The sequence below is a fragment of the Brachypodium distachyon genome, chromosome 4 (assembly GCF_000005505.3).
Source record: "Brachypodium distachyon strain Bd21 chromosome 4, Brachypodium_distachyon_v3.0, whole genome shotgun sequence".
NCBI lineage: Eukaryota > Viridiplantae > Streptophyta > Magnoliopsida > Poales > Poaceae > Brachypodium > Brachypodium distachyon.
The window spans coordinates 583,983-606,704 of record NC_016134.3 but is presented as its reverse complement, the minus strand read 5'-3'; the positions used below and the strand labels follow the sequence as shown (position 1 = coordinate 606,704).

Here is a 22,722-nt window from a genome sequence, read left to right as displayed (position 1 = left end):
TCCGAATACTCCCACGTCCAGCTCCTTCCCTGATGGTGCCCGGCCGTGTTGGGACTTAATCTGGAAGAGTGCGGTGCCGCAGAAGGTACGCATCTTTGCTTGGAAGGTGGCGACTGACTGCCTTGCTACTCGAGTTAATAAGGAGAAGAGATCGCTGGAGAAACACGGTAACTGTACCATTTGTGGGACTGGCGAAGAAAATTCTTACCACACTCTGTGCGAGTGCCCCCATGCGCGTGTGCTGTGGATTGCCATGCTAGAGTGCTGGGATATTCCGGATGCTTTTCATGGTGATGCCCGATCTGAATGGTTGTTTATTCTGCTCGAGAATGCAACGCCGGTGCAGAGATCCCTCTTGCTGCTGCTGCTCTGGAGGATTTGGCATGTCCATAATGAGTTCACCCATGACAAGTCTCCGCCGCCAGTCCCTGCGTCTAAGTCTTTGCTGCAGAGCTACGCTGAGTCGCTGTTGGCTATTAAGCAGTTTCCTAATGCTGATCCGGCTAAAGGAAAGGAGATCGTGTGCTTCAGCTCTTTGAAACCTGTAAAACGACGAAGGCATTCGGATGAGGAGGAGTTGGCATGGCAGAAATCGGTCGAGGGCTGGACCAAACTTAATGTTGATGGAAGCTTTGTCGCTGAAACCGGAGAAGCATGTACGGGCATGGTCCTGCATGACCATCTGGGGGCGCCTGTGTTCAGTGCTGTACGCTATCTTCAAGCCTGTCAGGATGCTCTCGAGGCGGAACTGGCCACATGCATGGAGGGGCTTGCTCTCGCCCTGGAACGCACAACGCCACCGATAGTGGTGGAGAATGATAGTTCTGAGTTGGTTTCTCTTGTCAGCGCCAGGTCTCATGATCGGTCCCGGTACTTTAGCTTTGTTGAAAAACTGAAGTGTCTGCTCGCAATGCCAAGGGAGATTAAAATCATCAAAGTTCATAGATCTTAGAATAGGGTCAGTCATGATCTTGCTGCTTTTGCAAGAACTAGCCGACGTACCAATTGTTGGCTCTGGTGTAATCCGCTTGTGGAGAACACTGATGTAACCCATATCTGAGTAATGAAATTTCCCTTCTCGCAAAAAAAAAAATTGTTCAGTTCACCTGACAGATTTTGACACGAACGTAAGGGGTCGTTAGAATATGATCAAATTAGTAGACAATTAAAAGCTAGGAGATGGCTATATATAGAGATCCGTGTGGGGCGCTGCTTTTCTTGGTGACATGTACAGTGTGGGTAATTTATTGAAGGTGGTGGGTGAAAGATCAATGATAAAAAAAAAAACACTGATGAAGCCTGCACATATCACGTGCGAATTGAGATGGTTAGTACTAGTGTGCGAAATCAAGGACCACAACTTAACACACATCAGACTTAAACAAATAATTGTATCGGGGCTAATGAGTGACCAACCACGTCCTATACAAAAGATGAACTCAGATTGGAAAATGTGACGCATACACGTGTCCCAAGATTATAATTTAACTAGACAAAAATAAATTATATTTCATAAAAAATATATCATTAGACTCGTAGTCAAATAAACTTTTTAATGATTTTTTTTATGTCATATAATTATTTGGACCAATTCAACATAAACAAAAAAATTAGGAATGTTTTTTCATCATAAATTATTTAATTACAAATTTCTTGCTATAAATACATCTACTTGGTCACCTGGGATTTGCGAAGGACGAACATTGGCAAAGTGACTCGGGCCTTAGACGATGATAAACAATTTTTTTAATCGAATGGACTCGGCCCACAAATGAGAGGGGGACTCTCAGTATTTATAAGCCTGGGATAGCCTTCTGGTGAAGTTACAAGTTTATCTCTAGGAAAATGCGGTTTTGTCACCACCGGGCGCCACGGGCGGCCCAGGGTAGTTTCCTCTTTTCGCACTAAGTCCATCCGCTTCTTCATACACTCATTCTGGCGTACAAGACCTGCCGTGCACCATGCAATGCAGCGTTGCGCCATGCCGTGCCACACACTCGAGCCCGTCTGGGCCCCGACAGTCTCTTCATTACACCTGGCCCGCGTTGTCGCCGTGCTGTCTTACCTGGTCCGGAAACCCATGTGGGCTCCAGACGATTGTGTACCAGTAAAATGTTCCCACATTTTAGTTCAAAACACCATTTAATAGTCTCAATTTGATCCATTCAATTCATTGCACAATTCAATTCACAGTATAGACACCAGTTACATAATTCAATCAACCAATGCATTACACAGCTGAAGCTTGTTATGACTCCATTGCTTGTGAATTCTCCCTTCCTACAACTCTTTAGCTCAAAATGACTTTTTCCACCCTTCTGAGCCTTCTAATGCATTGGTTGATTGAATTATGTAGAAGAAGACTGATGTGCCCTGAGCTTTGCGGCCGGTTCTTACAACTTCCTGCGCTTGTTGCGGATGGCAGTAGGATCAAAGAAGGGTCTGAGAAATTCTTGATACCTCTCATTCTTATCTATATTAGTGTGTAATTGATCGAGCAAGCATGTAACGAAGGAGAATACGGCATATATACTATAGCAAGAGAGATCCTTCTTCTCTCATACATATCTAGAGATGTCCAGTTGAAGAGTACAATGGGGATTCATATATTTCTGAGTCCTCTCATTCCTAGCTATATACTATGCGTGTAACATTTGTATCTTCTGTAACTGATTGAGCAACAGTATCGGAGGAGATTGCAGAGAGCAAGACAGACCCCCTATATAATTTTTTTCTAACTGGACGTTTACTTGTGCAGCGAGAAGCGATGGTACATGAATCGATGGGAGATCGAGGAATGTCGTGTGAAGATATATAGTGTGGAGTACAAGGTGTGGGTGCCATTAAGATTGTCCTATGAAGTTAAAATTATACACATGAAGTGCGAACTAAGATAGTCCTATATGAAAGTATTTTCTAGTCCTATATATTGAAGACGTCTCCGCCAATCCTAAGTCAATTTTGTGTTATGCCCACAATGTAATCTTACAACAACATAAAAAACTCTTAGTCTTCTCTAGCAATTCATGTGTGTAAAAATGCAGAAAAAGGTGGTGATTAAAATTAAACTAGAAGACACTTGATGAAGGGAATGATATGTGCACTACTCGCTGGTAACTGGAAGAGAAGTATGGTGTTCGGAACGGCCAGCGCGATGTTCCGCTGATGCCTTGGAGATGGACGTTGCCCCGCAGTCCTTGACGATCGAGGCCGGAAGCGGCGCGATGTCCTTGACGAGGCCGAACAGCAGCTGACCTGGTCTTGTTAATTCCTCTTTGGTTGGCTTCCGATCCATATATACTTCCTGAGAATAATCGTCAGAGTGGTAGAGAAATTTGGTTGGAGGACAAAAATGGGAATATAGAGGAAGCCAAGGGGCCGGGCAGTAGGGCCTTACATGTGGGACCGACCTGCCGGTTTTACTGTCAACCTCCCTAATCCAGCGGATTTGGGTTATGTGAAAATAATTATCCCTAGAATAGTAGCTAACTGTTGCAAACCACTGAAGAAGTGGTATCTTTGTGACACCCTAACCTCAAAAGTAATGTTTTTTTTGTGAAATTAATTTACTCCAATATCTTGTATGAAAATTAACGTATATATGCATTGATGCAAAAGTATGTGATGAGTGGAATTAAACTAGTAAACACTTTACGAAGGGAAGACACGGAAGGTATGGACCGTGGCCAAGCGTTGCGTCGATCGAATGAAGAACGAATCACAAAACTTCCCCGGCCAGCCCGTAGTGTTTATATGTTCTTCCAAGTCACCGTGATGTTTCTGTTTCCCCGACAAGTTCATGTTTGTGATCTTGGAGTTTTGATGTGATGGCAAGAGCACGACCGGCGGCAATAGCATCCTGCAACAATGTTGGTGACATTTGGAAAACTGGCTGCATGTCTACCTACCAACGTCGTGGATGGCCGTATTACAGGGATGCAAATGTTCCTGATACCTCTCACTGCTAGCTATACCCTATTAGGATATGTGTGCAACGTATCGAGCAAACAGATGTGGACATCTCTCGAGATGCATGTAGCTGAAGAAAAGGACAAGAAGGCTTGGTTCAAGAAGACAACTGGTTGATGAGGAATTGAGGATTAAAGGATCCCCTAAGTATTAGGTGAGAGATGGAAAATTCAGCAACGCAGTCCTTTCAACAGGCCCAAAGCTCAAGCCAAAGCCTAGTATGGCCCAACTTATTAATAGCCTCTTCATCTCCCAACTACTCCTGATTCCTTAACGTGAAAACGCCGATGCACTGCTGGAGTAGCTACAATCCCTCGATTCTCCTTGTTAGTAGAAGCCGCTAACAATATCGCTGGAGGGGATTCAGAGAGTGTTAGCTTCAGATCGAACAAAGCACAAGTAACACGTACGCAGTTACGCACAGAAAGATTTCTTTTCCCAGCCCGTGTGGTCTTCCATTGAGCCTTTTCTCCTTTATTTATATACTTAGTACGCGATTACAAGATTTTACGTGCAATCAGATACGTACGGCAAACCAAGGTGCAAAGTGACACGAACTATAGTACTGCACCTGCCGGACAAATACCAACACAACACTTGCACAAGCCCTTTTTGGATTATTTCCTACACATCTACCGGCAGCAGAACTAAACATGGAGCCTAACCCAAGTAGCTAAGTTTGGATTATTTCCAACAGAGACGTTACGGTTGCCCGGGGAAGACAGGTTCGGGTTTATCTCGTTCTCGGGAACCCATGGCATGCTGCGGCACAGATCCCAAATCCGCGCTACAGATGTTCTTGACACCTCTCATTCCCAGCTGTGCATGTCGTCGTGTGTGCGTGTGACTAGTCGAGCAATGGGGAAAACATATACGGAGTACTTGGGTAGCGAGATGGGACAATATGGCTCGGGAGGACAAATCCACGGGGGCGGAAGGTTGTGCAAACATATATAATGTTCAGCAGAAGATGGTCCTTTGAAGTTACTAGCTAGTACTCCTATGTTAAGCACATTTGTCGGTGAGAAAATATTTAAAGGTCTAATTAATTATAATTATAGTGTCTCCAATAGTAAGACAATATTCTCTTAATTTCTTCTGTCATTCTATATTTGATCTTAAGATTACAACACGAACTACTTTTATAATTGGTTGTACTAATCTGTGTCTTTTGGAGCAATTTGTTGAAGTACGAGTGGATTGCCTTTCTTTGATTCCCCATCAGATTGAACTTGAGTGCATGAAACTCTTCACAATTGAAGTGGATTTTGACGTAAAGATATGTGAGGTTGAAATTTAAACTAGAAAACACTTGACGAAGGGGTGATACATCTGTAAGACAACTAGACAAGTTTGACATCATAACAATCATATAATTGACTAGCTCGCTCATTGATGACAGTAATCTCAACACTGAAGAAGTTAATTGCACAGGTGGAGCCAGCTGGGCGGCCCGGTGGGGCCTGCCCCACCCTAACATTTGGTTTTCGTTATATATGTACATTGATAATACAGCAAAAAAAAAGGCCACTTTTATGCAGAAATAGCCCATAAAGGCCGTTTGCCCACCCTGGGTAAAAGTTGCAGCTCCGCCACTGGTTAATTGGTAGGATACATAAGACCACTTAGAACAACTATATATGCTCCATGTATGCATCCACCAACTTATTTTTACTAACGTGAGAAAGTCAGTACTGTATGGCCCATGTCCATATATGCATGCACAAGCCATGCGGTCACCTATCCTATAGACTAATTCACCAACCAAAGATATGCATATTTTGCAAAGGGCTAAAGTGGCGGACGATTAGACCACATATATTGAGCACTTAATGAGGAGCGTGCATACATTTCTCTTTGCAACTCACCATTGCTGCCCATCCTCCACTGGTATAGCTAGTCGTGAATGTTCATGGTATGATGTGCTATGGCCATAGCTCAGGCTACATGTATTATTCTCGACACCTCTCGTTCCCAGCTATATGCGTGTGTAAATAAACGAGCAGAGAGCAGAAAATTACTAGGCCAGTATTGGGGACTTAGAAGGAGGAAATTTGGGAATTCCGACGCGGCGTCGAATCAATTTGGCATCTGGGGATTAGATTATGTGCACAGCACGCTCAGTTGGGCTCGACGGCCCACTTGGAGAAAAGCCCAAATCACGCGGTCAAATGTTTCGAAAGAAAAACAATTTTGCAGTTCTCCACCCGCTGATCTTGAACATGGCACACGCTTAATTCACAAATGCTGACCAACATCAGTTCATTCGCAGAGCAATTACACCTTTTCATCTCAAACTCACAACTATATATATGCTTCTTCTTTTTTGCTCTGTGTGTATCCTCGAGTACAAAGCTTGAATGAATGATGAAAAAATAAATCAAAATGAGGGATTCAAAAATAATAATAGAGTTTATAGAGGTAGAAACAATCAAGCAAAAGATAGATAATCTTTTATTGATTACTCACTGGAAGACCCAATTAATCTTCCGTTGTGATCGTGGATCGTCTAGGTCGACATAATGATACGTTTATTTGCTGCTCATTAGTCGACTGTGCACAAGGGTGTCATTACCTTGATTCTTGCTCTGAAGACTGGGGAGCAGCATTCTGCATTCACCCAGGTGGCAGGCAAGGTCAAATTGCTCAGTAGTCACTTCTATTGCTTACAGGATTGGATATTCTCAAGTAAATCCCGTCCTCCGCATGCAGCAGTTTGTAGCCCAGCCCAGCAGGGGCGGTATAGGTATTCTTGAGACCTCTCATTCCTAGTTGCATGTGTCGGTATTTGATCTAGCAGTAGATGAGGAGATGATCCAGGAAAAGAGATGCTAGATCTCATTTCTAAGTAGCTAGCTCTAGATGCCTGGTTGTGTAGCAAATTAAAGTCAGCAAATGAGATGAGATGGTAGAGGAACATCAATGGGACAAGAGAGGTGGTGGAGATATATAATATGTTGATTTGATATGGGTGGGTAAGAAATAATGGATGGACACATCAATGAGAGATTTACATTATATAATATAATCCTTCCGTCGTCATTTATTTTGGGACGGAAGGAGTAGTTTTATTTCGTGTGAAGCCGTCTTCGTCATTGAAATTTTGTCACTAGCGACAAAAACAACTAAAGTAGGCAGAGAACACACGTGGATCTGGAATCTGAACAACCGCCAAAGACTAGAAGAATCAGCAGAAAATTAGGATCTCCTAAATCTTCCTTTAGCAGGCCTAAGTATTAGGCGAGAGATGGAAAATTCAGCAACAGCACATGATGGACGGGAACAGATCCGAGGGGAATCGGAGCGAGAGCGAGAGCGAGTGCCTCCCCTCCCTCTCCGCGCCTCTGGCCACTCCGGCCGGGGCGGCCACCTCACCTCGGCCTCGCCGCCTACCCAGCATGTGCTCCGGACTCCGCGTGCCCGCGGCCTCCCCTGGATCTGGTGGCTCTGGTGCTACTCACCCCCCGTCATGCCCTCGTCGCCGATCAGCCGCTCTCCGAATCCAGCGAGGATCCTCTGGCTGAGCTCATGGCGTCTGAGCAGCCTGAGGATCTCTGCTGGCCGTTGCAGAACGTTGACCCGGGCGTTTGAGCCTGATGCCATCTGCGCCGCCGCCATCGCTACGCCAATCACGTTCACACAGGGCTTTGACCTCTCTGTTGCAGGTGTTGGACGCAGGGCTACCTCCTGGCCGTCTCCACTGGGGCTAGTCTCGCCCCGCCCGGCGACTCGGCACTCGGCGGCATCACCAACCAAGTGGAGCAGGTCACCATCAACGAGCACGCTAGCGTGGTGCGCTCCCTCTTCACCGCCCTGCCACCCTCGGTGCTGGGACCCACGCCTGCACCTCCACCCCGTTCGACAGCCACAGCTACTGTCCCCCCCCCCCCCCGACGTAGTGCGTGGCAGGCCGGGAAGATCTCCACCATGCTGGTGGCCCAACGCGCCACGCTTCGCCTAGCCAAGGAGTTGGGCGTCATCGACCAGGAGGAGTAGCGGGCCGACATCGCCGCCACCACCCTGACTTAGCGCCTCAAGGAGCCTCTCAGTGAAGTTGACGTGGACGGCCTCGCGATCATGACCATTCTTGATCGCGAGTCACTTCTTCACGCCGCCACGCAGGCATCGTCCACTAGAGCCGCCACACCGGCGCATTAGTTCCTATGTCTTTGCAGCTCTGCTTAGTTCGGCGCCGGCTGGCCCTATGCCAGTTGTTTGTTCGTGTTGTGTGGTTTGGGAGACGGATGTTAGGCGGTAACGCATCTTGGGGCTGTCTCCTCCCCCTGTACGGCCGGTTTGTGTTTTCAATTCAACAATTGCACGTCGTCGTCACCTTCGGAGTTCTTCTTTGTGTCCCAATGAGTGAAGCTCTTTGCCCCATTCTCTGCTGGAACGTTCGAGGGCTGAACAACGTTGCTCGTCGGGCAGCCGTCTGCGAGATTGCCACGGCGGCTAAGGCCGCGATTCAGTGTCTCCAAGAAACAAAGCTAGCCTCCATCGACGACGTTGTGGCTTGCGAGACGGCTGGGCCCTCCCGGCGCTCCTGTCTCTTCCTTCCGGCCGACGGCACGCGTGGTGGAGTGGCCATCTTCTGGGACTCCGAGATCGTGTCCATCTCCAGCCCTCAGCTCGGCCAGTTCTCCCTTTCCGCCATCGTCACCATCTTGCGCTCCAGGCTTGCGTTCAACATCTCCACCGTGTACGGCCCTGCGGACGACGCGCTCAAACCCACCTTCTTGCAGGAGATGAGATGCCTCGCGCCACGTCAGGGAGAACCGTGGCTCATCGTCGGAGATTTCAATCTCATCTACGAAGCTAGGGATAAGAACAACCTCAATCTTTGTCAGCATCTCATGGGTCAGTTCCGTGCTGCGATTGATTATGCCGAGATCTTCGAGCTCTGCTGCTCCAACCGGCGCTTCTCCTGGAGCAACGAAAGGGAGCACCCCACCCTTGTCAAGCTCGACCGCATTTTCTGCAACGCGTCCTGGGACGCCCTGTTCTCGCCCTGCGCCGTACAAGCCCTCTCCACCACGCACTCAGACCACTGTCCGCTTCTCCTCGTCGGCTTCAGCATGGCGCCGCGCAAGGCGCGGTTCCATTTCGAGAACTTCTGGCCGCGGCACCGTGGTTTCGCTGAGACGGTCGCGACGGCTTGGCAGGACGAGGTGGCTTCGACCAATCCTTTGCGTAGGTTGCACGTCAAGCTCGGGCGCACTGGTCGTGCCCTTCGTCGCTGGAGCCGAGGGTTGTTAAGCGACACGCATTTCCAGCTACATCTTGCGCTTGAAATCGTCTTCCGTCTGGACACTGCTCAGGAGGAACGTGTCCTGTCATCGCCGGAGTTCCTTCTCCGTCGTGCCCTAAAGCCCAGAATCCTTGGTCTGGCCGCTGTGAAGCGGGCGCATCGCCGGCAGGCCTCCCGTCAGCTCTGGCTCTAGGAGGGGGATGCCAACATGTGTTTCTTTCACATCAAGATCAACGCTCGACGATGCAAGGACTTTCTTCACCAGGTCTCTACTGACACCGGCATTCACGTGGCGCACGACGACAAGGCATGTGCCCTTCTGCAGCAGTTCTCAAATGTTCTCGGCTCCGCTGCACCTCGTGCTCGCACCCTTCTCTGGGACTTGCTGGACATGCCTGTACTTCCCCGTGCCGGGCTGGATAACCCGTTCACCCTCGACGAGATTTGGGCTGCCATCCAAGCCTCGCCGACCGAGAAGGCGCCGGGCCCTGACGGCTTCCCCGACGTCTTCTTCCGCTCTTGCTGGGACATCATCAAGCTGGATCTCCTCGCCGCCTTCAACCACACGTTCTTCATCGCCGGCGGCAATTTCACCGCCCTAAACTCGGCCTTCATCGTGTTACTTCCCAAGAAAGCCTGCGCCACTTCCGTGCACGATCTTCGCCCTATTAGCTTGATTCACTCCTTTGCTAAGCTCTTCTCGAAGGTGCTCGCTCGCCGCCTTACGCCGCACATAGGGGAGCTCATTTCGCCTGCTCAGAGCGCCTTCCTCAAGTCCAGGTGCATTCACGATAACTTTCTGTTTGTTCAGAACGCGGCCCGCGCTCTCCATCGACGCAAGAAACCCACGCTCCTGATCAAGATCGACTTCGCCAAAGCCTTTGACTCCGTCCCCTGGGACTACATGCTTGAGCTTCTGCATCGCCTCGGCTTCCCGGCTCGCTGGCGCGATTGGATTTCCCTTCTCCTCTCGACCGCCTCCTCCTCGGTGCTTCTCAATGGCTCACACGGCGAGCCCATTGTTCATCGGCGTGGACTGCGGCAGGGGGATCCTTTGTCCTCGTTGCTGTTCATCCTTGCCATCGACCCCCTACAACGCGTTCTGCAGCGGGCCACGGAGTTGGATGGACTCTCGCCGCTGCCCATCCGCGAGGCAGCGCTTCGTACCAGCCTCTATGCCGACGACACCATTGTGTTCCTGAACCCGGCCCAGCAGGACGTGCAGCTCCTACTTTTGATCCTCGAGGAGTTCGGGCTCGCAACCGGCCTGCGCATCAATATCAACAAATGCGAGGTCGCCGGCATCCACTGTGACGACATTGACCTTGCCGACGTGCTGGCCAACTTTGCAGGGACTAAGGTACACTTTCCCATTTGCTACCTTGGGCTGCCCCTGACCCTTGGTCGCCTGAAAATGGTCCACCTTCAGCACATTCTTCATCGGGCCCGCGCTCAGCTTGCGGGCTGGTGCGGCAAGTGGATTAACACCGGCTGCCTCAAGGCTCTCACTTCCTCCGTGCTCATCGCCCTCCCGGTCTACGTCATGACGGCGATGAAACTCCCCAAGGCCTTCCTCACGTCCCTTGACAAGATCCGCCGCCGCTTCGTTTGGGGCGTGGAAGAGAACGACATTGCGGGCGGCAAATGCAAAATTCATTGGGCCAGGGTCTGCTCGCCGACCGCCCACGGGGGGCCGGGGCTCCCCAACCTCGACGCTTTCGGCCGTGTGCTTCATCTCCGTTGGTTATGGCTCGAGTGGACTGCGCTGGACCGCCCTTGGGTGGGCACCCCCACGCCTTGCGATGCTACGGATCGGGATCTCTTCGCCGCTGCCACTCGCGTCTACATCGGCGACGGCACGACGGCCTCTTTCTGGCACTCTAGCTGGATCCACGGTCGGCCTTTGCGCGCGGCATACCCGCTCCTCTTCGCTTGCTCCCGAAGGAAAGGGCGGTCTGTCGCCCAGGCTCTTGATGACAATCGTTGGGTCCTTGATCTACGCCCTGACCGCTCCACGCCGCTGCTTCTCGAGTTCGTTCATGCCTGGAGGGAGATCCGCCATGCCAACATCGTCCTCCAACCCGGCGTCCCCGATTCCATCTGCTGGACCCTGACCAACAATGGGCAATACTCCGCGCGATCCGCCTACCTTCTCCACTTCATCGGTCGCACCAACTCCGACTTGTTGCAGATGGTCTGGCGCGCTTGGGCTCCCCCCAAGCACCGTTTCTTCGCGTGGGTCCTTCTCCAGGATCGCCTTTGGTGCACCGATCGGCTACAACGGAGAGGCTGGCCAAATGAGTATTTCTACCCACTTTGCCGACGCAACCTCGAGACCGCCCACCATTTGTTCGTCACATGCCCTTTCACCACCTGCCTGTGGCTCGAGGCGGCAATGTGCCCTAACTGCCAGGGAGTGGCGGCGGCCCTGCAGTCCGTCACGGTTTCGGTGTCTGATTTCCGGGAATCCCTGATGCTCGAGACTGACACCGGGCACTGTCATGGCATGAGCTCGCTCTTCATCCTCATATGCAGCTCCGTTTGGCGTGAAAGGAATGAAAGGATCTTCCGGGACAAGGAAACCTCCTTGCGTCAAATTATCAATTTCATTAGGGACGAGGCCCAGGCTTGGGCTTTTGCGGGCCCCAAAGCTCTCATAAGATTGTTGTGGGAACCACCTGGAGTGTTGTTTTTAAGCTGTTTTAGTTAGTTCTTCTTTCTTTTCTTTTAATCCTTGTCTGCTTCGGCAGTCTGTAACTATATTCTCCCTGCTAATATAATTGAAAGTCAGCACTTGCTGGACCTTTTGAAAAAAAAAATCAGCAACGCAGTCGTTACAGCAGGCCCAAAGCACACGCCAAAGCCCCATTACGGCCCAATTTAATCGCCTCTTCTGGAGTAGAAGCCGCTATCGTCGCTGGAGGGGATCGAGAGAGTGTTTGCTCTAGATATACGTACGCACATGCACAAAGATTTCTTTTCCCAGCCCGTGGTAATTACCATGGCCTTTTATCATGTAACAGATTACAAGATTTAACATGCAATCGGCCGATACGGCGACCAAAATGACACGAACTATAGTACTGCACCGGCCGGACCAATACGAACAAAGTACAACACTTATATATGCTCGTACTCCTCTACACCAACAGCGGCCAGCACAACTAAACATGGAACCTAACCCAACTCGCTAGTTCTGGATTATTTCCAACCGAGAGGACAGAATTGCACGCCGAAGCCGGGTTCGGGTTTATCACGTTCTCAGGAACCCATGGCATGTTGTGGCATAGATCCCAAAACCTGAAATGTAGGTACTGCAATGTAGGAAATCAGCGTCAAATGTCCCCGACACCTCTCATTCCCAGCTGTGTGTTGTGTGTGTCCTCCTCGACCATACTGTGTGACTAGCGATGGAGAAAGGTGAAATATCAGGTGAAAACCCTCATTCGGTGCAAACCGTGAAAACTTCATAAAAAAAGTTCAAAAAATTCTTTAAAAAATCACATATGTTAGAAAAGTGATGTTAGAAATATGTGTAAAATTTCAAGTCCAAACTCAATTTCATTTGGTAGCAGCGAAAAAAACAAATTCTGCATGAATAGTGATCTTTGAGTGTTTGACACTATTCATTGTAAATTTCTCTTTTTAATTCCTTCCAAATGCTTTTGATTATGAACTTGAAATTTTGACGTCACACTCCCAACATATGGTATTTTTGTAGAATTTTTTTGAAACTTTTAAAGATGATTTTTATGAAGTTTGCACGGTTTGTATCGAATGAGGGTTTTCACCGGATACTTCGCCATGGAGAAGATGGAGAAAACATATATGTTAGCTATATATATCTCATTTTCCCTCGCTAGACAACTGCTTGGGTAGCGAGATGGGACAGTATGGTTGAGGAGGACAAATCCACGGTGGAGGAAGGTTCTCCAAACATATATAATGTTCAGCAGAAGATGGTCCCGTGAAGTTACTAGCTAGTACTCCAATATTACGCACACTTGTCGGTGAGAAAATAAAGGCCTTAATCGTAATTAATTATAGCTTCTCCTATATAGGGGCTCCTATAGTAAGACAATCTTCTCTTTGTTCTGTTATTCAATATTTAATCGTAAGATTATACAACACAAACTTCTTAGTCAACCGGTTATTGTATTAATTTGTGTCTTTCCCAGCAATTAAGTGGATTTTGATGTAAAAATGTGTGGTGATGAAAATTAAACTAGCTATAAAACACTTGACAAAGGGGTGATGATACATCTGTAAGTCAAGTTTGGACATCATATTATCATATAATTAATTGGCTCGCTCATTGATGACATAAATCTCAACATTGAAGAACTTAATTGGTAGGATACATAAAACCCTGTACCACTTTGAACAACTATATATCCATATAATTCAGCCTAAAAATTAAAAATATATAACTTTCCACACCCAAGTCCAGTTGTGCTATGTCTAGATCAGTGTCTCCTTGAGTCTTTGGCCATGAATAGTATGCGGTATGCTTCTAATTGCACCCTTTCCCACACGATTACTCAAACCCGGACATTTCGTTTTCCAATTCCTAAAGCCCAGCGAGCGGAGAGTTCACGAGTGACACGGCACGACGCGGCGGACAGTGTGCGGCCGGACGAAGGCAAGCAGGGAAACCCGAAAAGTTGTGCAACAAGCAAAGTATATCGGACCACCCTGGCTCAAAATCCTAACTACGCCACGTAGCCACAGCTTAGGGTACAGACGATGCCTCTCATTTCCTAGACATACGCATGTGTAAATAATCGAGCAATGCATGGACAAACTAAATAATCGAGCGGAGAAGGAAATTACTAGGCATATCTAATTTTCTCTCTTGTGTAGCGAGACGGGACGGTAGATACATTGTGGAACACAAATCCACGGGAGGAGCTAGGAAGGTGATCCTGTGTGTAGATATATAATGTGAAGCTGAAGGATGGTGGATATGATGTAAAACTCAATAATTAGAGAAGTACACATATGACTTAAGAATCATGATGGTCCTACGAAGTTACTAGCTAGACTACTAATAATAACTCACTACTAATAATTATATGTATTTTGCGAGGAAATAATTATTTGAAGAAATACACATGACTATAGCAACTATATATATGCTAAATTAACCTTATAGCTAGACTATATATATATATGTCTCATATACATCCAAATCATTATCATCATCATCATCATCATTATTTGGTCCGATCATATATCGTGCATGATGCAAATACGTACAAACGTGAGAAATTAATTCAGCCGGTTTTCCCAACGTTTTATATATCAGGGAATATTTTGGTGCTTTTGGCAGCATGCATCATTCCAATTCATATGCATCAGTTGCCAACAAACGCCACCTGCCATCTGACCATCTCCTATAAAGGAGAGCGAGAAGAAAGAAAAGAAACTTTTGCCTGCATTCCTTCTGGGATTTGTTCACCAAACTGCATGTATACCAATACATACAAGTACATAAAAGGGTAAGGTATTGACAGACAGTCGGGTCGCCAAATCTGGACTCAGCTAAACAGAGATAGTGAAAAGCTAAAGTTGTAAAGTGAGGACTTAGATGGAGCCGCCTATCCACCACAACACAAACTGCTTAATTTCTCTCCTACATACGCTTAATCTTTCCCACCAACTTTAATTCCCCCTATAAAACCATCGATACAATATCCTCCTCGTCTTCTCCAAGCGGCCTGCAGAGAATAATCCAGTTTCATTGTTCTTCCCATCCATCCATCCATGCCGATGGCTCGCCAGCTCTCACTGCTTGCCTTCGCCGCCGTCTTTGCGGCGGCGTTCATGTCCGTGCTGCCGCCATGCTCCGCTGCAGCTACGACTGCAGACAGCCTGCCGGTGCCAGCATCTGCAGCTGCAGCTGCCATGCCGGCGGCCACCACTGCAGCGGCTACAGGCGTGCCGGCATCGAAGAAGTTCCCTCTGGCGCCGCCGGAGGTGTTCGAGCCGGCGGCGGAGGTGGTGTCGGCGCTGCCGGTGCCGGTGCCCGAGACGCTTCCGAGCGCGGAGGGACTCGGCTTCGGCAGCAACAACGGCTTGGGATGCTGCGGAGGGGTCGGCTACAACAATGGCTTTGGGTACAACAACAATGCTGGGCCACTCTTCTTCAACTCGGCACCACCTGCTGCAACAGGATCAGGCAGCTTGGGACTTCTGCCTTTGCTGCTGGCTTGTGCTGCTGCTGCTGCTGCAGCCATGCTAGCTCTCTAATTTTTAACTTGTATTTTTTTTTGCTGGCGTTTATTTTAATTCCTACATATACATAGTTTTGCATGCATGCAAGCATACTGATATATGTGTAAGTTTACGATGATATATCTAGGGAGCTAACTAGCATATGCGAGCATACATGACGACGTACAAGCATATTGCTGGTAGATCAAGCAGATCAACGACTTTGTATTCTTTTCTATAAAGGTTGGTTTGTATTCTGGGATGTATCGAGGTCTATATCTTAATCTGGAACAAAATAAATTCGGCTTTGCTACGAGAAGTCGCCTGCTTTTTTTTTATTAGAGATCGGTGGACATCTTAACCATCGAATCTTAATCCAACGATAGCAAGTGCGAGATGAGAGAATAGGGATGACCCTCCGATCTTAATCCAACGGCTCAAAAACGTCGACTGAGTTTTAAGACTTATTTCTTAAAAATCAGGCGACATAGAAATAGCCACACCCAACAAATTAGTAAGTTAAGTATTTCGTATCGATCACTGATTATTCACAGATCCAATGCCCGATCAGCTGGTGGCGACGCAGAATGGAACTTTCTAGGGGAAAATGTTGTTGGGAAGAAGGTGGCCGAGTGGCGCCGGCCTCCAACGAAGAAGATGTATCCGGTAGTTTACTTTGATGTAGTGACCAATCAGATGTGTTCGGTGAAGACATATGTCCAACTTGACGTCCAAACAAATAAATTGGTCGACGTGACTGGTCAAAATGTTGTTAGAAAATTCCTGACACCTTCCATTTCTACGTATACGTACTGACTAATTTTGAGGCAAACATATCAAGCCAATATATGTGTGGAATTTTGTTTTTGTAAGGATAGACAGGTGAGAATGGATATCACTTGGTTGGGAGTATATATATGGGCGTTTTTCTGAACGTAGCACCCGGGACTAGGTGCTCCCCTTTATTTTGAAATATTCTAGTGCAAACGTACAATTTTCAAAAGGTTTTTAAAAATTGTGTATATAGATACTGGACAGTACTTAGTATCCTGACAATTTAGTACAAAAATACATAGATCGCGGTAGCCTATATTATGGATACATGGTACGTAGATTCAATTCGATATGATGTGTCACATCAGCACTAAATGATTCGATTCCATGGGTGATTTATGGATCCGAAGAGTTCGGTGGAGAATTCTCATTTTCCCATATATGAAAAAGAAGAAGTAATTTTAGTATTTTTTTAGTACCAGTATTTAAGTCTTAGCAGGCAAAGTAGTGCACAGACCCAGCCTGATCCTCAATCAAGGAAAATAAATGGGGGAAAAACCTATGTGCCCCACGACTCAATCCTGAGAAACCCAAACCATTGAGTCATGCATGGCGCTCACTTTTCACATGCTGTGCATATTCAAGATGTTTGATTTCCCTCATCCCAGAAGTTGATTATGTTCCAGGTTAAAAATGGTGATCATATACATTTTGGTTCAACTTTAGAAGTTGTGAAAATCTCTCATATCTGCAACTGCAAGCAACTCCACCCTACTACTTTTAGTAAACAAATACTCATGGTGCATGGCTCAGGTTAGAAAGAGAGGAATGGAGTAGAGAAGTGCCAGTAGAGAATGAGATGATCAGGAAAATCAGAGGTGCACCTTATAAAAGGGCTTTATTACAACGAGGAAAGGAAGAATGTTGAGGTATACATTTCATTTTTTGCGGAGAATGTTGATGTAGATAACTTCATAAAACTGCAGAATGTCCATGGTGTGAGATGGTATAATGGATGGGAGAAGTCCTCACATGTGGGGAATAAATGTCCTTTTTCGGTGGAAAAGTAGTTGAATTAATGCTAAAAAGGATTAATTAATTATATTTGTAGAGCAAAAGCCTATTGCGCTGTTCATTCTCTCTTCAAGATGAAATACCAGTTGACATTTTGAGCACATACAAGCCTTAAGATCGAGGCCATAGATAATAGCAGCAAAACAAGAACTAAAATTCCACACGGTGTCCGCCGGGTGAAGAAAAATTAAACAAACCTGCACAAAGCATTAAAACAGTCGTCCTGGAGTAAAAGACGGTGCAGTCTATCGAGCAGCTCAGGTCTCTTCGCCATCAGGTGTCCCTGTGCCATCGCACGAAGAATCATAGGTGCCGCGAGACTCATTCCAAGGGCCATGCCTTCCAACTAAATACTATCAAACTACTAACTGAAAGCTAACTGAAAAACTGGCTTAAGTCCTAATTGAATATCTAGACTGAAGAAGTGGACAACAGAAAGTGTGTATGTTTTATTCAACAGAATGATCCGTGGAGCAGGAGTTCCAAGAATGTCATATGAGCTTTTAGTACAGACACAGAAGTTCACAAATACGCACGTACACTTACCCCTAAGAACGCACACGCACCTTACCTCTATGAGCACATCTGAGAAACTGAGCCGACAGATCGTGAGATTGGCACATATGAGAAACTGAGCCGACTTATCCTGAAATTGATGGCGCCTCGTAGTTAACTGATACGTCACTCCCACTGAAAAAACATCGATCCATGCCAAATCTAAAAAATGAACCTGTATGCGCTGACGGGTTCACATCTCCCACTGAAAGAACATCCGCCTGGTTCCAGAGTGGGGTGGAATGGAATGGAACCGTTCCATTCCGTTCCATTCATATGGTTTCAGTTTGGTGTTTGGTTGAAAAGATGGAATGGCTGCGAATTGTTTCGTTTGGTTGATAGAATAGAATGGAATGGTTCCATTTTGTGTTTGGTTGAAAAGATGGAATGGCATTGTAAAGGTGTAATCACCACCGGTGAGGTCGCCACCCGCACGCGCGCTGTTGATCCGGCGGCCAGGGCCGATTCCGCCCGTGCGTCGTCGTCTGCGGCGGGCATGGCCAATGCCCAGCCACGCGCCATAGATTCCGACGTCCAGGGCAGACTCCCCACCACGCGCCGTCGATCCCACTGGTCTCCAATGTCTTCGGGGAAGGAGGTCCACGGGGGAGAGAGAGGAGGTGGGAGGTGACAGGAGAGACGGAGGGAGAAGTGGAACGAGATGGTTCCTACTTTTCTGAGGAGCGGTATGGTTCCAACTTTTAGGGGAATATTTCCTTTTGGAGAACCATTTGGTTCCATTCCATTTTCAGGTATTCATTCATCTAATAGAACTTGAATGAGCTCGAAATACCACAGCACTCCGGTGAAAGGGAAACAAATGTGCTGACATATTTTATTTCATACATTTTTACCCTTGCTTTCATTACAATATTCCATACATCTAAATTGGAGTATCAAATAGCAGTGATAATACGCACCCTTATGAAGAGCTCTAAAATAAACTGACCATATTACCACATAGTACTCCCTCCGTTTCTAAATGTTGGAAGTTCTAGCTTTGTCTTGAGTCAAATTTTTCCAAGTTTGACCATCGGGCGAAAGCCATCTGGCAGTAGAATAAAACTGTTTTGCCGTTTCCTCGATCGATCCGAGAAAAAACAACATTTGGAGCTACCCTGCCCTGCCAGTTACGGGTCCGGCAGCAGTTACACTTTTTTTTAATTAGTAGAGAATGAGATGATCAGGAGGAAATTACACTGCAGATTCATGAACTTGGCAGCGATGTTCAGTTTCATCCATTAACTTGAAAACTCCTCAAATGACTCACTAAACTTGACAGCTTTGCTCATTTTAGTCCAAATGGTCAGATTTGGGCGAAATTCGGTCATGATGGCATGTGACGTGGATCTGGCCATTCGAGTAGCCGCCGCTGAACCCATCGACGGAGTCATTCGCTTGGACGCCACGTATGCCGACCTGAAGTGGGTTCACCGGCGAGGGCAACGTCTCCCCATTCTGGAGATTCGAGGAGGTTAAATAAAAAAGGTCCATAATCAGAAAATTGTGAAAAAACCCTCACACGCCGGCCAGGTCCACGACACATGCCCGCGTGGCCGAATTTCACCTGATTTGGTCATTTGGATTAAAATGAACAAACCTGCCAAGTTTAGTGAGTCATTTGAACAGTTTTCAAATTAATGGATGAAACTGAACATCGTTGCCAAGTTCATGGACCTGCAGTGTAATTTCCTCGATGATCAGCAAAAATCATAGAAAACTGTAGAATGTTAATGGTGTGAGATATCGTGGATGGACACGTCCTCACGTTCGGGAATAAATGTCCTAATTTGGTGGAAGATTATTAGAATTAATGTTAGAAAGGATCAATCATTAACTAGTAGTACTGTACTATTTTTTAGAGCAAAAGCCTCACGCCCTGTTCCATTACCTTTGAAATGAAACACCAGTTCACATTTTTAGTCCATACTCGGCAAAACAAGAACTAAATTAGTTCTGAACAGATAGCCAGGAGAAGAAAATTAAACAAACATGCACAAAGCACTAAACCGTGATCCTGGACTCAAGACACTGTCCATCGAGCAGCTATGATCTCTGGGCCACCAGGTGTCCCCGGGGAAAGTAGTTGCAGAGCGGTCTTTCTTTTCTTCAGAGCCAGTTTACTCGTTTTGGCTCCAATATCTTGATTATCATAATCCCGTATCAACAGATGTAACCATCAAAAGAATAGAAGGTATATCATTGTCATCGTTGGTTGAACCACTGACAGCAGCTAAATTGGGCACTAGTGAAGCTGAATATTCCTGGTTGCAGGATACGAGAATTTCTGCGCATGGTGGCCGACCAGACGTGCTCGATGAATTCACAGGGCGTCCAAAATAGTAAAATGGTCAACAGGGTCAAAATGTACCCTCGCAAAAAAGAAAGACCGACCCCGTGGCCATGTTTTTTTAAAATTACTGACACCTTCCATTTCTATTGAGTAATTTTGCGGCGGACATACTAAGAAAAATATACATGTGGCATTTTGTGGCTGTGAGAAGGAGAGACAAGTGAGAAAGGATATATCACTTGGTTGGCAGTATATATATCAGAAGGAAGAGGTATAGATGGGCGTTGTTTCCGAAAGGGGACGAATTATATATAGCACCCAGGAATAGGTGCTTCCTTCATTGAAAAATTCTAACGCGAATGTACAAAGTTTTAAATATTTTTTAAATCTCATAAATAGGTATTGAAATGTACATGTAATTGGTGTATAGTATATGTTCATTGTAAAATACATTGATTTGTAGCCTCTGAAAAAACAACAAGCTAGAATAAGGATCCAACAAAGTTCGTAAATTGCATTTTTTTTTCTTAGACCAGAAAATGAGAATTGGGAGCACATCATAATCACCCGTGGACACGTGACATGTCGAAAGAATTTATTTGGAGTTACGGCGTTTTTTCCCACCGATACATATCCACCATACTCCACTACTAACTCCACTAATTTCTCGCCTACGTTTAATTTTTCCCACCAACTCCACTCTACATACAAATTCATCCATACGCTATATATATCGTCGTAAACCATCTGGCAGTAGAAGAAAAATGTTTTACTGTCTCCTGGATGAATTCGCATTTGGACCCACGCTGCCAGTTATGTTTTCTAAGATTATCTTGAGTTAGCACTGCCACATTCCAATTCAAATGCATTTACCTGGTTCTATGAGTCCTGCCAGTTACGCTTTTTATTTATAAGTAGAGAATGAGATGACCAGGAAAAATCAGAAGTGCCTCTTTGAAAATACAAGGGGCTTAATTACGATGAGGAAACAGAGAAGGTTCATGTATACTTTGTAAAACTGTAGAATGTTCATGCTGTGATGGACGGAGAAGTTCTCATATGAGGGAAAACATGTCCTTTTTCGGTAGAAGAATAGTAGAATAAATGCTAGAAAAAGATTAATTATTATTTGTTACTTATTAGAGCAAAATCCTCTCACCCTGTTCCATTCCCTTCGAAGTGAAGTGGAACAACACTTCACATTTTGGGTCCATACAAGCTTTCAGACAAGAACTAAAGTTCTGGACAGAAAACCAGGAGAAGTAAAATTAAACAAACATGCACAAAGCACTAAATCGGCGTTCTGGACTCAATCCACTGCAGTCTAATCAGATGCTCTGGTCTCTCTGGGCGATCACATGAACAAATCAAGGTGCCGCGAGACTCCTTTCAGGGGCCATGCCTGCGAACTATATGCCATTAGAATTCTAACTGAAACAAGCCACTCCTAACTGACGGCGAATCTGAAGGAATCAACTGTAGACCGCGTGTGCACGATCTCCAGGAATCAACGGGCCGGAGCTCTTGATTTACTGTGATACCCCCAACAACTGGACTAACCACCAGCATTGTCTTATGTCGACCAGAGTTTAGTTCCACATTTCAGATACCTTCCATTTCTAGTGAATTGAACCAAACATATACCAAGACAAAATGTGCTACCTATACGTTTGGGTGAGAAGGATCGATTGATGAGGAAGTATATATAGCATGGTTTTAGTTTGGCGTCACGGCGTTTATAATTCCCACCTACATATACCCACCGCTCTACTAACTCCTTTAATTTCTCGCCTACGTTTGAATTTTCCCACCAACTGCACGCTTTATCCTCGCCTTAATTAATCCTCCCGGCCTATTCATTCGACCAGCCATGAAGAGAAATTGAGCTCGTTTCATCTGATCCACCATGCCGATGGCTCGCAGCAAGCTCATACCAGCATCGAGACAGCTGCTCGCAGTCATCCTGGCGTCGATGTTCGTGCTGCCGCCATGCTCCGCCGCCACCGTCAAGGCTCCGGCGACACTGCCGGCTGCGCCATCGCCGGAGGGATCAACGTCGGCGCCGGGGCCGGCCATGGTGTCCAAGAAGATCCCGGACGTGATCTTGCCACAGGGGCTCGGCGGGTTCGGTGGAGGGTACGGCGGGCAGACGGTGCCCGGAGGCGGGCTAGGAGGGTACAATGGCGGCTATCCCGGTGACGGCGGCTTCTTCGGCGGCGGGTGCTGCGGGTTAAACAACGGGTTTGGGACCTTTGGGTATGACAATGGGCCATTGTTCTTCAACTCGGCACCTGCAGCATTAACCGGCAGGTTCTTCAGACTGAGAAGCAGCATGGCGCCTCTGATGGTGGCATTAGCTGCAGCCATGCTTTACTTTTAGTTAGTGACTTTGTGTTAAGTATTAGCTTCATATATGAAACCTATGCATGCATCAAATGATATGTATCATATATAGATCAGTATATATGATCATCAAGTCTCTTGTCTTCGGCAGGTGAACAAGGACGGGTTGAGACGATACGTACTGATGTTTCATATATATTGTGCTGGTCTAACAAATTAACCAAAAACATTATTATTGAATAGTTTGTCA

The 22,722-nt window shown here is 46.6% G+C and overlaps 1 protein-coding gene across 1 annotated transcript; it reads left to right on the top strand.

Moving 5' to 3' along the window:
- The first annotated feature begins 14,915 nt into the window (after positions 1 to 14,915).
- On the top strand, positions 14,916 to 15,746 carry LOC106866770. The gene has a single exon (XM_014902567.2). It carries the CDS (start codon positions 14,984 to 14,986, stop codon positions 15,467 to 15,469), a length of 486 nt encoding a protein of 161 aa, XP_014758053.1. The 5' UTR covers positions 14,916 to 14,983; the 3' UTR covers positions 15,470 to 15,746.
- The last annotated feature ends 6,976 nt before the right edge of the window (positions 15,747 to 22,722 follow it).

Excerpts from the sequence above, each read along its gene's own strand:
- LOC106866770 (XM_014902567.2), top strand. The coding sequence starts at position 14,984 with ATGCCGATGGCTCGCCAGCTCTCACTGCTTGCCTTCGCCGCCGTCTTT.